Source organism: Lineus longissimus, chromosome 8 (genome assembly GCF_910592395.1).
Source record: "Lineus longissimus chromosome 8, tnLinLong1.2, whole genome shotgun sequence".
In the NCBI taxonomy this organism is placed as follows: domain Eukaryota; kingdom Metazoa; phylum Nemertea; class Pilidiophora; order Heteronemertea; family Lineidae; genus Lineus; species Lineus longissimus.
Window position 1 is genome coordinate 9,042,676 of NC_088315.1, and position 23,784 is coordinate 9,066,459.

The 23,784-nt window shown below is 40.8% G+C and overlaps 1 protein-coding gene across 4 annotated transcripts; it reads right to left on the bottom strand.

Annotated features, from left to right (window-relative positions):
• Positions 1-1,076: 1,076 nt before the first annotated feature.
• Positions 1,077-23,627, bottom strand: LOC135492083 (synaptojanin-1-like). 4 transcript variants are annotated; one of them, XM_064778238.1, is made up of 24 exons: positions 23,484-23,627; positions 22,461-22,550; positions 19,929-20,196; positions 19,257-19,482; positions 18,901-18,984; positions 17,915-18,073; positions 17,113-17,361; positions 16,355-16,510; positions 16,079-16,093; positions 13,251-13,407; positions 12,817-13,111; positions 12,245-12,385; positions 11,789-11,981; positions 10,121-10,141; positions 8,572-8,730; positions 8,026-8,179; positions 7,302-7,581; positions 6,977-7,055; positions 6,526-6,694; positions 5,985-6,208; positions 5,579-5,788; positions 5,252-5,393; positions 3,673-4,746; positions 1,077-3,636 (listed from the first exon to the last, which is right to left on the bottom strand). In XM_064778238.1, exons 1-23 carry the CDS (start codon positions 23,602-23,604, stop codon positions 4,175-4,177), a joined length of 4,164 nt encoding a protein of 1,387 aa, XP_064634308.1. In that variant the 5' UTR covers positions 23,605-23,627; the 3' UTR covers positions 1,077-3,636; positions 3,673-4,174. The 4 variants fall into 4 exon arrangements, with proteins under 4 accessions (XP_064634308.1, XP_064634309.1, XP_064634310.1 ...); XM_064778239.1 differs by lacking the exon at positions 16,079-16,093; XM_064778240.1 differs by lacking the exon at positions 10,121-10,141.
• Positions 23,628-23,784: the final 157 nt, after the last annotated feature.

The window sequence follows — 23,784 nt, forward strand, 5'->3', positions numbered from 1 at the left end:
GTGAGAAATATGAGTAGCTTGCATGGACTCGACCTCTCGCCGAAGTCGGATTCACTGGGCCAATAAACCCAACTGGCGCACAAACGTAGTGTCATGCATTAACACTCATCCAGCCTTGGAGGAGGAATACTCCCTGGAGAAAATCACCTCCAAGTGCAGAGCGGACTCTGAAGAAGAAGCTGGACATGAACATGTATTGAAGACAAGAAGCGTCTTGCACCCATATCCATTCTTGAATGGTTGGATTTCATGTACATGTATAGGCTATTGGTCCCTTTAACCACATACCCGTATAAAAGATGACACACTGCATCAGCAGAGTACACGAATATTGGAATCTTCCTGAAGAAAACCCCACACTCCTGGGTCTTTTTCAGTAATTGTGCTGCACTTGGAGGTCCTCCAAAGCAGACATAGTATTCAAGCACAATATATTATTAGGACACTACAATCACTGCCCGGGAGTATACTTGGGTGTTATTATTTGGGGAGTATTCCAACTCAAGGCAGGACGAGTGTTTTTTATGTGCCACTGCATTTAGGTGCCAATTTGGTTTATTGACCCAGTGACTGTCTTTGGCCAGAGACAGAGTCCATTGCAAGCACCTCAAGTTCCTCAGTTGGTGGTGTCTTTTGGTTGCCCTGGCTCAGACACCCGCTACAAGGAACTCAGATTCGAAGGACTGTGAAGAATGTAGACTTTTAGTACATGTAGTCATGCAGGTTCGTTCAAAAATACAGTCCTCAGCTCTTCTTGGGATCAAACCCGGGCACTATTGTATTGTAGCCAGCAGTGCTAACCACTAGTCTTCGAGGCTCTGGTGGGGTTGGTCAAATGACAGTCTCCTCCTCAAAGTGAATTTATCCCTACATTCTGGGTGTGACTTCGTCCTCAAAGGACAGATTTAGGAGGAATGGAAATGTATCCAATGTAACAGAATCTCTCTTTGCACAACTCCGGTATAAGGTTGATTTATTGTGTGTTTTCCCTCACAACTGCAATCTTTGCGCTCCATGAGGCCTACTTTTGAAGTAACTGGGAGGAGGTGGAAAGAAGAAAAGACTGATGTTTCCATATAGATACTTATTTTATTTTATACTTTCGTTGCATTCACCTAGGCCTACCCTAGGAACATAGATATATCATATACTCTACTGTACACATTCATAAACGATACATTTATCTATTATCACATACACATGTATACTCATTATGAAAATAACTAACATTTTACAGTGCAACACTCTTTTGGGTTCCATCACAGAATTCCCAGTGATGAACCTTACGAGATTGTCCTAGGTCCTGACATAATCAGAGAGGTGTAGTACATGTAGTTTGAATAATTGCTTTTCATAAGCTATCTAACTAGGCCCAATGTCTTATGATCAAGACACCCTTAGCTAACAGGATATTACTAACAGTCAGGTTAAGTGTAGGTTTCCACTGAACGCGATTTTGCTTGAATCTCACCGCATGGCATTGCAAAGAAAAAGCTTTTGTTGGTTTGGTTTGGGGGGAGTGAAGGATGAAGTAACAAAGCCAAGTTGTATGCGTTCTTGCAATCACACTCATTGGAAACCAACCCTCACCCGACTCGTCTTTTAACAGTACTAATTAACCAAATTCATACATAGTTTTGTTGGGAATGTTACAATCAAATAACAACGAAGCACCCGATGACTAGTCAGGGGACTTCAGCATCAAGATGCCAGAATAGACAACTCACTACTGTAAACCAGAAAATATTCACAGCAGTTTGCAGTTATGTGAAATCGCATCTTTGGTGTTGTTTAAATTTTTATCTAGACTGGCCTCTTTGCAATCGGCATTCAACAATTGAGGAAAAACACATCTAGACTGGCGTTGAAATCGGCACACAAAATTTAGGAATACACTGTTCTCTTTAGCTGCAATTCGCATTCAATCATTGAGGAAACTACATCTAGACCATCCTCATCGGCAGCTACATCTGATTTCCTTCTCAGAGACACTTATCTCTACAAGTTATTTGGCACACTAAATATTTGGAACACCCCAATTTATTGTTAAGAACATATAGTGGCGTTTGCGATGGTGTAAGCAATCGCACAACATTTCTAGACAATCGTTTATGTTAAGTTCTGCAAGTATATTCAACAACGAAAATAAAGCACCATATTGAAAATTATAACAGATCTAAGAACATATCACACTCAAACTCATAGAACATCACAAACACTCAAGAGTTACATATGTGTAGTTCATAAACAAAGCCAGAGAATTGATAAAACCTCAAATTGTCCAACCCCACAAATTTAACTCCATTCGCTGCGATGGAAGTTATTTCATGATACACTCCAGTGGAAAGAAACCATGTGACGCATCATGCATTGCAGTCCAATCAATCTGTGAAAAAACTAAAAACTGCAACAAAAGTTTTTTACTGGAACCTGTTGATTTGCCCCCCCCCCCCCCTAGGACCAATTTATCAAAAGTCTCCCAACTAGGAACTAACCCAAAGCCACATCTGTCCACACAAGTGTATCATGTTTATTTTGACACTTAGTATAAGAATTTTATCTAGATCATCCAATGCAGTAGTTGTTCTTGACATCTTTATAGAATTATCTAATTTAAGGTTAGCCTCTGAGAAACCCTGCTATATCGAGAACATGTGTTGCATAAGTACTGCTGCCAACTAGCATACAATTCAAACTTAACATACAATTCAAGTACAACTAGTGTAAACATTTTAAAGGGAAGGAGAAATGAGAATAAAAGGATTTTGATATTCTAAAACAACAGTTCTGATCACCACATGTACTAGGGGCCTTACTTAAGTATGTACGCACATTTTCCCAACTTTCCCGACTTCCATGACCCCACTCCTGTACGCCAAAAACAGGTACAGGAAAATGTACATTTTCCCAACTTTCCCGACTTTCATGACCCCACTCCTGTACGCCAAAAACAGGTACAGGAACATGTACAGCATAAGCAAATCTCTGCCCAAATTCTTGATCCCCGCAGATGCGCACGCAGTATGACCCCTAAACAATCCTGACACATTCCTCACTTTATTCTAGCACGCCTCCTTCCCTTTTCAAATTACACTCTTCTTTTTCATTTTGAGATTTTTCAATTCTTAACAACCATAAGTACATGATTAAGGTACGCATATGAATTCTATACAGCTGCTTTTGCCACAAAAGTTACAACACACAATTCATGACATGTACATCAATAACTGACACATATACAGCAACAACTGTTCTGAGAATATTCTGCAGACGATACTGAGCCGATTTTGGTGCGTCTGTTTAACATAGGCCTATTACACGTAATACATGTATAGGCCTTTGGACAGACACCCTTCAACCCACTCATTAGTAATTAGCGTCATCACAGTATTATGCAAATCACATTTTTCAATCTAATTACATTATTCATAGTCTTCAGCTTTCAGCAATAATTCTAGGCAACTTTTAAACATCTGAATGTATGGCTAAGTGGTACACTAAATACAGTCACTTAAGTGTAAAAAACAGCTGGCAGTACATATCAATGCACACATAAGTTACGACTGCACTGGGACTATATTTGTACCAGCTTACCTTACCAAAACAGATTACAGTCGAACATCCCTTATCGGACACCTCTCTATTTAGGACAACCTCTCTATTTAGGACAACCTCTCTATTTAGGACAACCTCTCTATTAAGGACAATAGTTTTGGTTCCAAATTAGTTGTATCCATTAATTTTGACCTCTCTAATAAGGACAGCACTCGTTAGTCCCGAGATGGTTCTTAGTAGAGATTCTACTGTTTAGGTACATGACTTGCAGAAACTATTATTATACCGACTAAATCAGTTCAAGTGCCTTCCCATTTACTTAGTCCCCTGTTGGCTTGATGATCTGAAAGAACTAAGACTATAGTTCGTAGCAAGTACAGTTAGGAAATTTAAAATGCCCCTGACAATGTCTTCATCTTTGCTTTTTGTTCATTTAAATTAGGAGAAAATGCCAGAAGAACTTTTTTATCCTGAGATGGCGAGATTGTGGCAAGAGTACAAGCTCTAATGAACAATGCATATTTGACTGTTTGGCAATGCAATGGAGTGCTCCAAGGGGTTTCTTAAGTGAACTACTGTGAGCATTTGGTGATTCTACGGGTGCCCTGAGTGTGGAAATTTATTGAGGCAATGCAGGGGGAGGTTGACTCGGCTCTGAACCGTTCACCTCCACATTGGGTCTCGAGGGAACAGGGGGCAGTGGCACGTCAGAGTCAGGCGAATTCTGTACAGAATTTCTCGGAGATGGTTTTGGTGGAGTCGGCTGATCGGCTGGACTAGGCGGAGTACCAGGGCTACCTAGGTTTGCAGGAGATTCCGATTTAACATCTGGTCGGTTTGGTAGAGCAGGTGGTGGACCTGGCGGCCGGTTTCCCTTCCGTCTTGGCGGCACCACCGGTAGAGGACCAGTGGGTATTTGGGGTGGCCCATCCCTTGACCGTGGGACAGGCACGGGTGGTGGCGGACCACGGGCTGGCAGTGCTGGTGCTGGCTGACTAGGGGCGATCATGCTTGCACGAGGTGCAGGGACCGGAGGACCTCCTGGTGCAGACGTTTCGAGTACAGATGGCCGAGGCGGCGGTGCGGGGCCTGCATCGTCAATTTTCTTCCTTAGGGAGACTGACTCTTCCTCCGGTGTAACTTTTTTAGGAATGTCTGGTTCCTTTTCTTCAATTGGTGATGCCTTGGCACCTGCAGAATATAAGAAAGTAGCGTACTTGCGGTCAATTTGCCTCATTCCAGACAAGCTCCTCTGGCAGTAGAGTCGCAAAACTTTGCCGAGCCGAGCTATGGGGCCAGCCTCTGTTGATTTTGAACTCACGATTTGTGTAATGTTAGAAACATCAAAAGCTGACCCCATAAGTTGGCCATTTTATTGTACCACAACAGAGCCTCACTACTAGGGACACCAATCAGAAAAGAGGCAAATTCATTAGCAAAGTTGACTGGTATCTTTTACTCATTGAACCACAGTGCCACAATTTGGGATCCTGGGCAGTACCGTCTGCTGAGTAGGACAACATGTTTTGGACGAAATTGAAGGAAAATTGTTATATCAAATAATTTTAATAATATCAACTTTTCATCAAATAATTCCCATCTACACCATAGCTTTGGGGAATATGTATGGTAGTGGATAGACATCTTCTGCTCAAATCTTCGGAGGTATGAGTTGAGTGGTTGGTCATTTACTTACCTTCTGCTGGTAGTAAAGGAGCAGGCAGCTCATGCTGGTCAACACTATTCCCACTCATTAACTTTTCTATCAACTTCTCAGCTTCCCCGACATCCTTACAGCCCTGGTGCTGCACATTCATCGGCCGACTTATCATGGAATTCTGAAAGAAGAGTTCATAATTCTAATTCTTGCAGTAGAATGACAATTGGTAACTTAAATAGAAGTTATCAGCCTGCCAAAATGTTTGGGACCCGAATTACCTCCAATTTTCAATTTTCAATGATCAACAGACTCCCAAACCACGCTCCAAAGGTGAATACAGAAAAAGAAGAGCGTTCAACTTACTGGTCGTATGCTAGGCGGCTGTGTTGATGGTCGTTTTGGTGCAACGGCCACAGGCGGATAGGATGCCACTGCAGCAGCCGGTGGTGCAGGCTTGATGGGTCGGCTACGGCTTGGCGAGTCCGGGGTCGTCGGTTTAGCAGGGGGATTGGCCGGCCTCGAGGGAGGTGGAGGCCTCTTTGGTGGTGGAGGTCTTGAGGGCCGTGGAGGAGCCTAGAAAATGAGGAATAGGGATGTTAACAGTTTCTATAGAACTTTTATAGTATGACAGAATGATTGACAATTCAGGAACAACTTCAGTCCTTCGAATGAGACTTAAAACCGAGGTTCCTAGTATGTGGTGTCTATCCCAGGGCAGGTTAAAGACCCCACCAAGTGCGACTTATCATGTTATGGTAACAAAACGTACCACTGGTCCAGACGCCGGTTTAGGTCCATCAGACGGTCGTGGCGGAGGTGCAGAGGGCCGCGATGGTGGAGTTTTCTTGATAGGCTCGAGATCCTCCTCGGTTGGTGATCCATCCCCTGGGGTATGCAGACCAGACGGCATATCAAATGGCGGCAGTTCGAGGCCGAAGCCTGTGATGTCTTCATCACTGTCTGGTTCCATGTGTTCCTCATCTAAGTCGTCTCCTGAAGTTCGAGAAAATGACTCCGAGATGAAATTTCTAAACTAATGTGACCAAAAGATAATGTAGAGGAAATTTTTTATCACATTGCCTACCTATTAAAACTGGCTGGGAAAAGCTCCCAAAATTTCACTTCAAATGGCTCGTCCTAGGCTATGCTTTGTCCGATTCTGGCAAAGTAAGTATTTCCAGATACTTTTGGGTTTAAAGTTTTAGGACATAAATTTTGTTGAGACAAGTTTTTAACACTCTAGTGTCTTCATCAAGCTCTCATGAGATGATACAATATTCTTTCTGATAACATACGCAACCCAGACTCACCTTCCATGTCATAATTCAAAGATGCCTCTTCAAAGTCTTCACCAAGTAACGAGTTAGTGAACGGATTGTACAAGCCCTCCGACTCAAGTCCCGTCAAGTTAATCTCTTTTTCAATTTGTCTCTTCCAGTCTATTGTCCGTAACCTCACCCGGACTTTTTCACCACCAATCTGCAGACGTAAAAAAGATAATGGAAATGAGCAAAGTAAAATCTAAGCAATTGAATCAAGATACGCTACAAGATACAGAACCATGACATAAAATGTGGAGAGTCTACTTTAATATATTCATCTAGATTTTTGTCCACCTGTTCGGAAGTATGATATTATGGTAAAGAAATGCAGGAGTGCTTCCATACTTGTTAAAGATCTTGTTAAATTTGATGGGCTGACACTCAGCCAAGCAATTTTAGTCATCAAATATAGTTATTTTTAAGCACGTAAGCTACTTACCTCTTGTCTATCAAATTTGAGACATTCCAAAGCATCTTTCCCACTTCGCAACGTGATTAGCATATCATCACTAATAAACCTACAATCAAGATCAGACAAAGTTAGAATGAACTGTGCAATGACACCCAACATTCTCCGGTCCCGATTTGTTTCCTCCTTAATTACCATGAACTGGCCCTCGCTAACACGACCACCCCAGTTCCCAGACCGTGACCACTGGCTTGGTTGGTCTCAACCTTCAAATCAACCCCTCTGACAAGACGAGAGGCCTAATTGTCATTATCGACAACAACTGCATCACAACTGATAGTCTCCTCATTCCTACCTGACTAAAACTATATCACCGATCTGGCCGATCGTCTCCAGAACATTATCAATCACCGCGTCGCTGAATTCGCCCATCTCTGCTGACGTGATAACAATGGTACCATCCTGCGGTCCCTGCTGTTCGATCACTTCTTGTAATATCTCGTCCCGGTCTTTATCTTTGACTTGTAACACCTCGATGTCAAATAACGCCATGACAGGCCGGTGATCTGACGTCTTAAAGTCGGCGCGGTTGTACAAGAGGAGTTTGCCCGTGTCCCACTCACACTCGCCCTCAGCTTGAAATAGAGATTAGATTGACTTACATCAGTAACTTGAAAATGACTTCAGAAGTCACAAGAAGAAGATGGCTAGCATAGACAAGTTCATTTTTTAATAATGAAATGTTGTTTAGAAAAAAATTTCCGGGGCAGTTGACTTCAAAATGAACTAAAATCTGGACTACCAGCTCAGATAAACCTCTTCTAGAGCTACATGTAGTGTGACTTTTGACTTCCAAGTGTCATCCTGATATTTTTCAAGCAGGAAATGACCAAAAATCATTGCCAGTACAGTCAAGAGTGATCAATCACTATTGACATCATCGACCCTGTCTGTCCAAGTGGGTGTCTGCTGTTTCTCGCTCGTATCAGTCTATACGGTACACAGATCATAGCCATACATGAATGTGATGTTGGGGTTGCCTTGAGAGTGGAACAGAACATTATCAGTCACCAACTCACCTTTACAAGTGGGTAACCATCGCCTTCTCCAGAGGACCCTGTCGGTCCAGGCGGGTGTCCGCATTTTCTCACTCGTATCATAATCATTACAGAACAGATCATACTTGTACGTTGGAGGAAAGTCTGTGTTGCCCTCCCAGAAACCGTTGAATGTCTGAAATCGGAAAGAATAGAGCTGAGGTGAAATATAGTACATAATTAATTCTTTTTCAAGAGCCAACATTGCTGCATTTCATTTGCTGCTAAACAGGTAAGCCACTTATATCGAATTTTGAGGAAGGAGTTTTGGCCATCCATTGGTGACCAGGGCTTATTTAGACAGACGTCACCAGACCAGGACTGTCCATCTAATATTGAGAAGGAAATAAAACTGCGGCTGCTGATATGTGGCGCCGACATTCACTAAAGTGTTGCAATGTAGTGATGGAGAAGTGACGTCAATTGTGTTTGAGTTCTGACGTCACTTTGATTCATACCCTAGCAAAAATCAGCACGGCCTATCGGGATGCCGACACCCGATTGTTACATTTTTCTATCGTCACATACCTTTCCTTCTTCCCGTTGTTTATTCAGCTGATCACATGACTGTAACGCGCTCCAATTCTCATCCACTATCAGCTGTTTGACCTCCTCATTTGGTAGGTCGATGCGGTAGTTGAAGTCGCCCATCCAGAAGACATATTCGTGCGAGTCGATTGTCCTGCCCTGAAATCGACAGACGTTTGCAAATTACGTGTTGCAAATCTACTTTGCCAGTTATCTTGCAAAAACTGTTGTTGACAAAATTACATTTATTCCTTATGTTTGATCAGACTAAATCAATTGGCTTACAATGAAAACAGGAGCAGAAATTATGGCAAAATAAGAAAAATATTACAAATTTATCTTCATGATTTGTACTTTCAAGACCCAAATAATGAGATTGGCATAGCATTAGGCAATAATAGGTAGTAGGCTGAATCCTTTGTTTAACAGCACATAATCACGGCAAATAAGATTAGCAGACGTAAACAGTGTGAAAGTGTTATGAGCAGACGTTGTGTGGACAGTGACTGCATTGGTGTGGCAGCTTTGACACACACGACATGAGAGGTACTCCTCAAATGGAACAGTAAAGGTGCAAACAGAACTAAACGATTGAGTCATAGTTTGTGCTCTAGAGTTCAAAGCAACGAGGACAAAATATCTACGAACATTTAAAACTTTAGATTAGATCACACCACACTAAAAGACGGCACACGTTGGGATTAGCAGTCATGACCTCATAGTGGCAACCTCAACACCTTGGATGTGCACGTGGGGAATCCCGAACCAGACAAAAGTCACAACTATTGAATCAGAATACAATATAAGTAATTACTGTTCCATATCAGTTTATTGCTTTATGACGATTTACTAATGGGTTAAATTTCATAGGTGAAGCTTGTAGTTTTTAATTTCAAGCAGTAAGAGAGGAGTTGGGTTGGTCAAGACAGAAATCAGAACGTTTTCCTTCATGGGAAACAGGCCTACACAACAGTGCAGTCTCCATTGTTATTATAGCTAGGTGTTGCTATGCGGAAAGATATGTCTCACCTTCTAAAGTATGGGAATATTGGGATGCCCCTCCCCCTCTCTGCCATCGATGCCCAAATATCAATAGTTTGGATTCATTGAACGTTAGGGAGCTAAGTTGACACCTTCGGTAGAAATTTTTCCCCAGCTAATTCAATATAAAGCCCATTCAGAGAAACCATAATCCCAAACTAGACCACTGGTGTATAAATGATAACATGCCATCACCTCAAATACTAGTATCATAGATTTTCTGAATTTACATAACACCACTTGACATAATGGGAGTTAAAGGTTTTACTATTATATGATGAGTTCGAATTGCCTAAAATAGGGTTAAGCACGTTGTGCTTCAATAAAGCCACGACTACACAGGAATCCTTGAGATGAATCCTTCAACACTTCCTGGACCTGGACATAGCTGTTTCAACCAAACAACTTCACAGACGCACTTGACTTTTTTGTTGTCATCGTTTTTCGTCCAAGAAGTGTTGAAGTGTCCACAAGTTGTAAACGTCTAAGTGAACCTATTTGAACTTACTGCTCGACTACTTGAAACACCCTGTAACACGCATGCAGAGAACACAAGCTATAAACAACACAACACAACAATGGCAAACATAAACGGACAAATGGTACGGCTCAGACACTTAAGAAAGACTTGATGGACGACACAGAGTCTCCCATTAACCATGAGGAATTATTCGCAATTTGTTTTGAAAAGAAATCCTGACAGAAGCAGAAAAGTTGGGAGAAAAAAAAATCGCCAAATCCAGTCTGATGAGTGACTTAATCAAAAAAATTTCTGATTCTAGTGGGTGAGTAGTCGTAATATGTGATACAATGAAATAGCATCACATTTTCTTTTTCTTAATGAACTAAACATTGATTCTATATGATACCAAAAATACTCTAGTTTCATCGATCTAAGACCAGTTAAAGAATTCCTACAAAATGGAAACAAAGGCTAAGCTGGTACATGATGTCATGATCATCGCACATCTTGGTAATGCAAGTGTGTTGCCTATCTAAGTTTTTACATTTTGAATGGCATCCAATGACCAAATGGGTAATATTACCCATTTCTTCAGAATTTAGAATCGGTCTTAGTGCAGTGAAACCAGAGTATATAAGGCGTGCTATATATTTTTGATAATACTGGTGTGAATGAGATTTTTTATGACTTTTGTGCTTCATTTTACAACAGAATTACACATTTCTTTCCCTTTTAAGACTTTTATTACAAAGTCAAAGGAAAGAAATATTTAGCCACTGGCGTACCAACTGCAACAATAACATCTCAAACAAATTTTGGAATCAAACTTACCGTGGACACTTCCTGCGCAAGGCATTGTGGGAACAGAGTTAAAGTAAGACAACGTGGAAAGCACACGTAAAAAAAATGTCGGTATAATTTTTTTCTATGATTATTTAATGAAAAAACTATCCACAGGTAACCCCCCAAAAAGATATCAAAAATTATGAAGAGAAAACTCTGCAATAGTCTTGTAAAGAATGAATGTTAATAGTAGATTGGACACAAGCAGAGCAGCAGAACACCATGCACAAGCAAATTATTCAGCATAAAAGCTAGAATTTTTAGTAGAAAAACTGAAAAAATATTTACAACTGGAAATCTTATACCCTCAACCTCATGCCCTTTGCTTTAGAAACTTTAGTGTTTGTTATATTTTAGATCCACACTTGACAGTCTGTCCATTTTCGGTAATGAAGTCGGCTATCCAAGAGATTTCCCCTACAGAGCCCTAGAGATTTGTGGTGAGTGTGGTACCTTTTTGCCAGTACTTTTATCAATTCTTTATAAGGAAGCAGGTCTAAAGCAAATGAGCTACATAACTTCAGTAACAACATCAAGGTTTTCATTATTGCAGAATCTCAAAACACAAGGTCATGACAGTTAAACTCAGTTTTATCTTTTGTTCAAATTCTTCATAGGTGTCAAATTTCCTGCACTGAATCTTTCCGAAAGCGCTTACAAATTGTTCAGTGGCCCCTTCACAGTCATTTTGATTTCAATTGATTTACAAATATTTTGCTATGAGAGAGATTTGAAGATCTTCTCATAATCTTAGACCAAACGACATCCCGTTTGGTTGCACTTGTAAGAAAGCCAAGAAAATCGCAGGCATTTTAAGGAACATTAGTGGAAAAAGCTGAACAGTACCGGTGTGCCAACCGGCCGACTTACCATAGGAAATGAAATCCGCTTAAAGATGTCCGTAAAATCGCTATTCCTCTCCGCCACTTGCGACTGTCCTGCCGCGAAATGTGAACAGACGAAACAGAAGCTTGAGTTGTGGATGAGGAAACGTATCGCCACGCCACCCTTGTTACCGGCGGCGCCACCCATACCGGTTTTAACCGAGTCCACAGCAACGTCCCTGGAAAGGAAAGGGTTGGGTGAAATAGTCATCGCAAATGTTCTGAGCTGATATCAGGTTACATATGGCTATTATGGGCCTATTATGTTTTAAAGTAGGTCATTCCAACCAAAAATGACCCGCAATAGTCCATGGAGGCTGCCATTTACATCCTGTGGTGCAACAAGACTGTGGCGAGGTGCGTCATTTTTCCAGGCCCTGAGGGTGAGGGAGGTGGTCATACAAAGTGACAAACAAAAACACAAAAAGTTGAGCAGACATACCTGATGTATGGTGCGAGGTGAGGCCGAATGAATATATACAGACAGACACCAACAAGTTGAGCAGACGTCAGAAGAACATATTTGTGTTCGCGAGAAATCGTTTTCTGGAGGAATGTTGACCATTCTTTCACATTTGCAGAACTGAAATAGAAAACAATTTGTTACATCTATATCCTGTTATCTCTGATGAAGTAACCAAATTTTATTATCCTTCTACAAATATATGGTCCAGGGGTAAGGCTCTCTGCTGGGGGGGGGGGCTGTCACAACAGTGGACACAGGCCAGTGTCTGATTCTAGTTTTCGAGCGTCGACAACAAAATCTATAATACTCTCTCTGATGTCTAAATCTTAGTCCTAACAGATCAAAAGAAGATGATATATTAAGTCCAGGTCACAACATTTGACGTTTTGCTGCTGCGTACACATTTCAATTTGTCAAGAAAACATCGCACATTCAAAGAAGTTTCAGAAATCACTTTGGTGATTTGGAAAACCTGGATCTTATGACATGCCACGATATGTCCAAATTCTTTCGGCACACTGAAATAATAGATATGACCTCTTGCCTACCTTGCATTAACAATATTACCCGCATTCAGATCGACTATCTCTTCAAATCCTATGGAAAATATATCCACAGGCTTCTCATAATCTGCGTTTTTTTCTATCAACATGTCTGGATCCTTTTCCTTTGTAATTTTCGGTAAATCTAGCAGCCAATCCTCTATCGACTCGTGTTTAAATGCAACGCTCCGGAAATGCTTTCCGCCATTGACGTTCCAGGTGCCGGCGAAGACGCGGAGATGGGTTGTGTCTGTGTACTCTCGGTGCCGTAGAACCATGTCTCGCAGGACCATCGGAGATGCTGAAATAGTAAAGAAAAAGTTCAGCCGGGATTTTCCCTAAACACGAAAAACGTGAAAAAAAATCCACACAAACATTTTTGGGTTCACAGTAATATAAAATCACATGTCAATTGTCACTTATTATGGGATGTAACATACCGTGTAAACTTCTGTTTGAAAGTAATGACCTTGCGCGATCTGAGAGCTCACTGCGTAACGCGTTGCCCAGCAACAGGATATCAATAGCTTCCTGTTTACTGCTGTCAAGAAAGTTGTTCTGGATTGTCCGGGTTGCCGAGCGGGCCGCGTCTGTGTACTGGAAAGAAAGAAAATGGACTATGTTACAGTGAACCTCTGCTAGCGGACACCTCTCTATTAAGGTTACCTTCTGTATAAAAGACACTAGTTTTGGCCCAAATTGGTTGATCCCATACAGTTTGACCTCTCTAATCAGGACATCTCAGTAGGGACTGCACTTGTCAGTCCCCAGGGGGTCCTTAATAGAGAGGCTCCACTGTATTTAGTAATTACAGAAGTTAGCCTGCGCTATAGTCTTTTATGAATATCATGACGTTTTAAAAGATAGCTAACACTGTATTCTGTGTTTATCTCAAATCTGTTTGCCATTTTTGAATGAAGGTATCGGACCTAAAACGACAGCTGAAAACAGTGTGTTTCTCAGAGTCAGAAAAAATGAACTAATTTAACACCATCACCTGTTACTGTCACCACAGACCTCCTCATTTAGAAAAAAATATCTGTCTACGGTGAACAAAACCAGCCTCAAAAGGGCCGATATGTGTGCTTCTGGGCTGTTGGAAGTTTTCAATGGTCTTCACGAGAAAGACAAGGGGAAAAGGTTGGGATTTGTGCCAAGGGTGTAATTCAATGCAAAGGACTGGGGTAATGATGAAGAGTGAAACAAAGATTGTATTGTTTATATATTGTGTCGACACCAGCCCATTGAGTTGCATCTGTTACACAAAGCCCAATAAACACGTAAGATATTCAATTTGTCCAGTACAGGCGTTGCTAAATCGACGGATATGCACTGACGTCACGGCTAATTTGTAAACATCATGCGCGCACACTCTTATCTCTTCAACATGGGTTCCATGAAGAAGAGTTGCGACCAACCGTCGTTCTGTTGAGATTTCTCTCAATAACATAATGATGCTTAACCGATGATGTAAGACTGTTATTGTGATAAAATCGTATCGAAGTTTTATTCTAGAATATCATGCAAGTCACGAGACAGGGGAGAAAAACTCCTCGTATCCAAGTGAAACCAACAACGATCGTGGAAGTTGATATTGTGAAGTCACGCCATTCCCTCCGTTGAGATACGAGTATGCACGCGTAGCCAACGGTAATGACGTCAAAATGACGTCATTTTGTAAACAAAGATATCCATCTATTGGCTAAACAGTATTAAAACAGTGTCTGTTTGAATAAGCAAAATCCAAATAATTCTCCATGCTCAATTCATTGGTAATCTATGCCAGAAGGTAATTCAGCTGTGCCCTACCGTTTGATGTTTGCAAGCTATTCTAGCAGACAGGAACACAAGACTGGCACTGAATAGTTGCATTCACTTGAAATTAATTACTTTAAACCATGGCATATTTTAAAGTGAGACTAAAATTGCAGTTTCTCACGCATATAACAATCATCTATATCTAGATGCTTGTGTTTATGTATGCTTGTGTATATATATCCTAAATGAACTTTCATTTCATCCCACTACTGTTACTTTTGGCTTCCCCGGAACGGAAAGCGACAAACAATCAATGAAAAACTGATCAGATACTGTAGATCCATGCAATTGATTGGGAGCAACGTTTACATAACGTAGTGTTAGTCGTCGTCACGTCACCATGCATTTTTACATTACTTGTAACGTGACGTGACGTGACGTCTTCGTAAACACTGTTCCCAATCAAGTGCATCAATCTAGAGACGGCCGATTCCTAATCCTACTACCAGAGGGAGTATGGGGCCCTGATAGTAGAATGGCAATCGGCTGAGGATACTACAGCAACTGAGGTGCATGGTCATCACAGTAGTGTGGGCTGCCTAATGAATGAACTCACTTTGTTCAATTTCTTGATTATTTTCTTTATTGGAATGGAAAATTGTACTCTTCATCAAATGTCCGTAAGCGACAATAGGGTAAAAAGCTTGTTCGAACCATCGACATTTACCACACAAAGGACTAATGGAATTGAAAACATAATATCTTTTTCTGAAACTTGAAAGTTTTGTAATAATCTATTCATTTGTTTGGAATATGTTGTCGAGGGTTTTGCAAAAAAACAGCATGGAACTTGGTTTGTCATTTCAGAACTGAGAAGAATTGCAGAGGAAGCATGTTTCCTGTTAAACAATGTCAATGTTCCAGAAAATAAAACCGGATGTGGCAAACTCTTCTGCTCCGAATGTGATGAAACCTTGTTGAAGTTGTTGGTGAAAACTGCCACCACCTAAAGGTTCAATAATCAATCTTTGCAGCTTTCTGGAACATTGGAGGTCACCTGAAGAGGCCTCAGCCAAAAGTATCCAACAAAACTAGTGTCGATTTCACTGCTTGGAATAAACTCACAAACAAAGTCACTTTTTATAAGCTACTCAGATTTTTGGTTGTTTTGCGCAGAAAATGAAATACTTGAACAAGAGTTTATATTTCATCCGAAACTTCAAAGTCAAGAACGAGCCATTTCAAGTGAAGTACTGACAAGTTTTCCCAGCCACTTTAACTTTTATGCATGTAGTGCCATTTTTTCGTGAAATGTTGATGAACCTTGTCTGTGACTCAGTGACCAACAAACCATTCTTCATCAAGAAAATGAGCAAGGCTGGGTCGTTTTTGACTGAAACCTCTTCACCTGTGCAGCGAGGATGGAAATGTAGGCCAATATGTGTAGGAACGCCGCAAGGTTAGAACAGGAAAGGAACAGGAGATACTGCATGAAATGATGGGATACTACCTTTTGAACAAGAGCCTGGAAAATGATGAGATCAGATGATCATGCAACTAAAAACTCAGATTGAACACATCAACACTATCATAACAGCTTTCACTGTCTATTCATTTATTCATTGTTTTCAACGTTTGGGGTTCTGTAGTGCAAAAGACTACTGGCCAGATTTTGTAACTACCGACAGAGTAGTCGGTAGTTTGAAAATGAAGGAATACATCGCAAGTTACATTTTTGACAAAAACCAGTAATATCTCTGCTGATCTGATACGCTTCGACACTCACCTTTGAGCGCCCGCCTCCCAGAGCTCCCGTTCCTGCATAAATCCTGCTGACATGGTCTCCATTCAAGCCCCACATCTGTTTGAACACCTCAACGAAACGTGACATCATCTGTGGTTTGTCAGCAAGGCCGAGGGACTCGAGCTGTTGTACCAGAACCTGCACTCGAAAGAGAGCAAGCCATATTTAGAGTGTCCACTAAGATCAGAGTCAATCCTTTTTTTTCACGCACTACGGCCTTGATGGACAAAAATGGTTACAGATTATACAACATCATCATGCTGCGATGAAAAAAACTATCATCAATGGTAGTCTCCAAGGCTTTGTCTTGGAGTACGCTTAACTCCTGGCATTCAATACATTTCGTGCTTCTCGAATACACGTTAAGATCGAACTTAATAACGTCACCTTGATATTACCGCTCTTACGTCATTGCCTGCGTTGTCATGGTAATGGTATCGGGTAATTGAGCGCCGACATGAAGATGTCTTCAGTCCTCAACTACGTGCAGCACGTTGTCAATGCATCAAGCTGCACAGAAAGGATCACTGCATGGAGGGCACACTCGGGTCCAATCCGGATTAAAATCGGAATGGCATGACAATTCAGCCACATTTTGAATTTGTCCATTTAAGTGCAATTTGATGATGTGAACTGGAGTGAAAGGTGACTGGGCAGCCAACAGCTTGGTAATGTTACCCTTGGTCCTGGAGGCAAACTTTATGGGTCAAGTCGTTTCTCCCAAGGCCGCAAAGACTTACCTCTAAGCCATATAGAGTTTGCACTGCATTCGTCCGATCCAAACAATCTAAGCAGTTGGTCCGTATCGTCCCCGTCTGCTGTCGCGTCACCTTGTCACCCTTTGCATAGAATATGTCGAACTCTTTGAGTTGTTTCTTGACTTTGTTCTTCAGATTGTAGATGTTTTTAGGGTTGGCTTTCATCTCGGTGTGGTAGTCGAACGCAATGTGGGGAATGTCCTGTTTATGGCTCGATGCTTTATGGTGGCTCTGGAACAGAAGAGCACAGGCTTATAACAGGGCTTGAATTAAACTGCTGCCATGGCAGTAGGTGCCCTGCAAAATGACCTTCATGCCCTCTTCATTTTCTTTCAAATTTTCCAGTACTCAAGGCCAAAATAGCTCTAAAATGGGTGCCCTAATAACTTTTGAATTCAAGGCCTGTCAAAATGATAACGACAACAATGATATGCAAGGCCAGGTATAAGAAAATGTCTCAAAGTCAAAGTGGTTTAAGATACCTGTGCCTCCATGGGGGACTGGCCTCCTCAGCTTTGGTTGGTAATCAGTCTAGGAGAAGGAAGAGTCTGATACAAAACCTGGGGAGATGTCACGTGTTAGACTTGGTAGTCAAGAATTTAAAGCAGACAGGTGGAGCCCGAGAGCCCTGACAGGCAGTCCACCAAGGTTAGAGGAATCCCTACCAAAGGTCTGACCACCGAAGACAGGGGACTCCAGCCACGTTGGAAAATTAGGGAGTCCGACAGTGATATGGTAAAGTCAAGCAGTTGGTGCAGGGTCACAGTCCAGTCAATTTACTTACTTGGAATATCTGACTGAGCATGCGCTCTCCCTCCTTACTTCCAAGGAGATTGACTATCACTTGCTCCCCGTATTGCTTCCTCTGTGTGGTCAGATGTTTGTCGAAGGCTGGTGCAGACGCTTCATGGCCACGAGACATCTTCACTTTGTGTGAACCAACCTGGATAGAATGAAGAAATAATGAAATCAGTGCCCAAAACAAGTTGAATAAATAACAAATTGACAAAAATGAAAGTTCATTTTATATAAGACAAGTTATAAAAACGTTGACTAGACTATAAATTAAATCTTACATTCGGATCAATCCTTACATTATTAACAACAGTATGAAGTTAATTTTGGATGACAAAAGTCACATTTTGCAATATTTTGACCAAATTTCAATTGAACACAAAGAATTTTTCCTTCTCAAGTTCTGACTCTGAGACATGAAATTACTGTGAAAAGGATTACAAATTTGGCCGAAACATCTACAGAACAGAAAATCTATAGCATAAATCCTGACATAAATCAACCAGAGGCCAGACAGCCAGGAGAGCTCTGCGTACATTTCCGAAGGAAGTTAATAGAGGGCTAGCATTGAATCTAGGGCCGGCGATTAATTCACACCGAATCATGCATGATTCAGTGTGAATGATTCGGTGTGAATTAATCACCGGCCCTAGATTCAATGCTAGCTCTCTATTAACTTCCTTCGGAAATGTACGCAGAGCTCTCCTGGCTGTCTGGCCTCTGGTTGAAAACGAACTTTGGGGACCGTAGCTTCGCTGCATGTGGGCCACGGCTATGGAACAAACTCCCCAAGCGCATACAAGATTGCCAAAACACTGACACTTTCAAGGCACAACTAAAAACACACTTATTTATAAGATCACACGGAGAGGGAGCACGGACCAAATCTATGGAAAAGCGCTATACAAAAACTTCATTATTATCATTATTATTATTATCGTTCTGCGACTCGATGACACGGAATAGATACTATACCTGTATTCCTGGTTGTTCCCAGAATAGCGGTACAGAACCTCTGGTCTGAAGATAGGAGGCAATACTGTTGTCTATGAAGATGGCCTGAAATTATAATTTATATTATTCATATATTTACAGCTATTTGTGAGCAAAATGTATTGAATGCTTTGCAAGATCTATTCTTCTTTGTGTCTACCAGACAGTCCTTTGCAGGATATAACAAAAAATCTCTATTGGGAATACCCTTGTGAGGTGTCCTGATTATAGAGGTCAATCAGTACCGTGGACAAAATCAGTGTCCTTAAAGAAGACCCACAAGGGCGGCTTTCATTGTACAAATTTAGACACTGACATTTTAGAATGTCATGAATTACCTGTTCTGTCTCAACAAAATTAGCCACATGACCGTCATCGTTAGTCCCCCTGACGTTAAACCTCGTCCCAGCACGCTCACAGCTCAACCTGGATATCAGGCATGCCTTGCCACGTTTGTCTGCAGCATATATTGTCCTGATCTCGATGCCGCCACACATGGTCTTCAGCAGCCATTCGCCTGTGTTTACACTGAATCTTTGAAGGTGGAGATGAAGGGCACGATTCCTAGAAGATTGACAGTTATGGAATAATGAATAATTCCAATTACCGGTATATGATTAGGAAGGTTTGACTGTTGAGCTTAGTCTTCAAGGCACATTCATATCTAGGAGGGCCTGGTGCCCTGCTGTCGCTACATGTATGGGGTGTCACTATGCCCTGTTTAACCCAAAATTCGCCCAGTCCCCTGAAACCCGTTAGTCATGGTTTGATGTTCTGACCCAAAGTAGCAGCTTCCTGGAAACACCAATTATGAAACTTGGCCTTTAGCAGGGAAGGGGATGGTAAGGCTGGGGGAGGGGGGATAGATTGCCACTTATAGTGCATTGCCAGTTCCAGTAAACTTGTTTCATCTACATGGATGGAATTGTACCAGCTACCAAAGTTAAAGTCAAGTAACTTGCCCAGTTACACAGCAGTAAGGTCTGTTTTACTGGAGAATATCAACCTACCAGAAGAACCTGTTATCCGTCTCATGGTCCTTCATCCGCCGCTGAGCGCACAGACTCAGATCAATCGGCACACCCGTCGCCGACCACGAGAAGTAAAACGTCCCAGAATTCAGCAAACGTCGGACCTCAGCAACGCGTTCCTCATCACTGGGCTGGTTACGAAGTGACACGAAACTTGTCGACGTTACTCGGAATATTTCTGATTCACCTATTTTCCCGACCGATATACATCCCGTCACCATGACCAGATACAGGATGAACTCATCACCTAATGAAAACAATGAATGAATATTAAAGGGACTATGAAATGAGCAATACCTACAATGTACTGGTGTTAAAGGGACAATAGATATTGATGTTAAAGGGATTAATTAATGATATCGTGTACGCTTCTGACTCACTCAAGGGGTGATGGAATGCTTAGGAACTATTAGTATTGAGCACAAAGTAACAAATTTTCTTCACCCCTTTCAAACGAAATGGTCAACAACAAAAAAATTCAATAGCCATACTCTGACTTTGATAATTTGAATTGATGGCAAAACAAAAACTACACATCAATCTTGTGAAATGAAAACACTGATTTTCACAATTATCTTATTACATAAAGTAGGACATAGTTTTCTACATTTCATAGATATATCGCAACAGTTTTTACACGTTGTTACAGATTAGCAACAATTTGTACAATTACGCATTTAAAAATGAACAGTGTACGCATTGCTGACTGTTGTCTGCCTAATATCAGAGATTGCATCCTGACCACACTTATAGAATATAATGATGCCTTTCTCAGTTTACAGATAAAGTCTCTGAATAAACAAATTATATGAAATCAGACATCAACCAGTTGCAAATTGATACTGCATGTTACAAATGAGATGCAATTAAGAGTTTGTTATTTGTATTGTGATGATTTTCCCAATGCTGAAGAAGAAGTATTGTGTTGTACAATAAAATAATAATCCCAAAAATCTTCTTCTTCTATTTTAAATATTAATTAGTACCCTTTTCTGACTTAACCTTTAAGATACCCAGCTAAAATACTACGGTCCTTGGATTGTATTTCGAAAATATACCCAGACTTTGACGGAGTGTACTTTTGGAACAATAGAAAGACTAAATGTGGAAGGAGTAGGACGATCCTGGCGATTTTCAGTATTATTATTATTTGCATACTTGGTTTGCAAGGACATTATATAATCGAACATGATTGGATTACAAATGTACAAATCAGATGCATATTATTTTCTACTGATTTGCAACTGTGGTCTTCCTGTCGTGATTAACATCATTTCCAAAATATTTCCCAAAATTTTTGGCCAAAAATACTACACTTAATTACCAGCTCAAGTTATTGATACAATATTACAACCTACAATGTATATTTACCGTATGTAGGTTAAATGTACACATGACATAGTCCTTTACACTTTGTATTTATAGTTCGGACGGACCTTTATTCTGTTTCTACAAAATATGTACAATGACAATGTAGGCCCAAAACTTTGGCACCAAATAAACAATGTCAACAGCTAAGTCAGGAAATTAAATACAAGATTCCAGGTCAGATTTGTACAGAGATAAAATGAAATATGAATCCATCATATAATGATTGTCCAAGTACAATTAACCCAAATGTCTGCTCTGGTTTAAAGGGACAGTAGGGATAACAAGAACTGAGATTCTATTCTGTTCACAAGCAGTTTTATCTTGAGAAAAGAAAATCCCTGGCCAATTTATTGAAGTTGGGGTGTTTTATCTTGAGAAGAGAAAATCCCTGGCCATTTCATTCAGGTTAGGATTCATAACTTGTCATTTACTAGTTAAGAATCTTGTTCAAGATGGGATATCAATCACAGCAGGATAAAATCCATACCAAAACTTGGAATCAATAGACTGCTATCATCTGAGTACATCTCTATGTACAACATTTGGCAATAGGAAAGCTGTCACAAGTCCATTACAAATGTGTTTATCTCAACATAAGACATGAGAGCTATTGAAAGCTTAGAATGATGTACTGTCATGACTGTAGCAAAACTGCAATTAAAATTTACCTCTCTCCAAGATCATACACCTAATTTGCACTTGCGCTAAAAAGCAAACCTCAGAGATGACATCTGCCAACTTTTAGACAGACAACTTATACATGTTTCCACTTCCTAAAGTACAGATGATGCTCTTGGTCCTGTGCTCCTGTCTTGCATGTTTTACCGAGTAATCTTATTCAAAATAGGCTTGGGTTCTGATGCCATGCAAGACTCTCTTGTCTCTGTACAACAGAGAGGTCATGATTCAAACATGAAGAGATATACGTCACCATTTCCACTGGACATTATCAAAGCCTTTTAGATGCGACCCATCCGAATTCGTTCATCTTTGCCAAGAAAACCTTCTTCTTCCTATCTCGTGCACCTTAAGTTTGACAAGTATTGCTAAAATTCAACTGAAGATCACTCATTTGCCTGTCGGTATCAATTAAACATGGCCATGGGGCATAACTTGTAACCTGGAACCGGAGTCACTTACCAACATTTAGAATTAGCACTCCAAGGCATCCATAAGCATCGAGCAGCTTGATGTACTGTTTCTTGCGGAGGCTATCTGCTTCATGATTAGCTGAAAAGAAAAATCAACTGAAATTCATTCCGCCAGTACCAGGGCAGAGTTGGCGCTCTTCTGAAATATGCATTTACTGTTCTGAAAGTGAAAAAGATATATCTGGAAGAAACACAAGCAAAACATTGCTCTCTCAACTTGTTTGTAGTGTTCCTTGTTGGCAGTACATCATGCATAGTCTTTGTTCCAGCTGGCAGTACTCTTAGTATTACTCTTTATCTTAGCATCTTTGCTTTGTGTCAAACAGCCGACTAATCAATTAGCAATCCTGGGAGTGAATTTATAGGTGAAATATGGGTAAAACTACCACTATGTTCAATGTTGGCAACACCTAGACTAGACTAGTATACTCAATTGCCTTAGCGTGTAAACCCTCTCTAAATTATAATATTACAGTGAAATATGAACAGTGGCTGTGTCTCCTCTCACACCTGGCCCAAATGAGGGAAAAGCTGTTTCCCCCCCTAGCCAGAGTCATTTACTTTTGACTTAGTTTAGGGAAGTATGCCTTTCCCAAGAGGCAATGGTATTACTATTAAGGGTATATGCAAAGACGATCCTCCAAATCAGACTTTGGACAACTTTGGTTTCATCATCACCAGGTCTTGCCAAATCAAATGAGTGGCGGCTCCACTGTTCGTACAGTGACATGATACGCCAATCAATCTTGCTGCAGCACCATGGCATGACATGGTTAATAGATGGTTGCAGGAATCAGTAATTGAACACTCAAAATGCAAGCTTGCTTGTAAATATTTTGCATGACTGCATTGTGCTGCATCTCATGATCTGCATAATGTCATGACTGTGTGGATGTAAAAAATATGAACTGCATGGACGGAGAGATCATCATGGACTGGATTTGAAAAGCAGACGGAAATTTGTCAAAATCGGGTGGTCGTTTTTCTTCACACAAAACGATCTTTCACTTACAGAGGACTGCCACAGCATTCGACTCGAACATTAAGCTCTCTTTCTTGTCCCTGCAGTCCAAAAGGACGCTATAAGGGGGCTCTAATTTGTGAAAAACACGAAAACTTTTGCTCATTGCCATCTTTCAGCCTTTTCCTGCTTTCGCCTTGCCCTTCGAGTTCTCGTTTTTCCTGGTCTCGTCTGAGCGAGAATCATAACAGAATTGCATTTTATGCAAAAACTAAACTATGTTTTAATTGTTAATTGATAAATTCTGACTTTTATTAATAATAACTATCAAATGATGCCCAATAAAATAATT

Bases quoted from the DNA above. Each gene is read 5' to 3' on its own strand.
- LOC135492083 (XM_064778238.1), bottom strand. From the start codon at position 23,604: ATGGCAATGAGCAAAAGTTTTCGTGTTTTTCACAAATTAGAGCCCCCT. The intron at 16,511-17,112 runs GTAAGTCTTTGC...TTTCGAGTGCAG, and splicing joins AAACTCTATATGGCTTAGAG to GTTCTGGTACAACAGCTCGA. The intron at 10,142-11,788 runs GTAAGTCGGCCG...TGCGTGTTACAG, and splicing joins AGCGGATTTCATTTCCTATG to GGTGTTTCAAGTAGTCGAGC.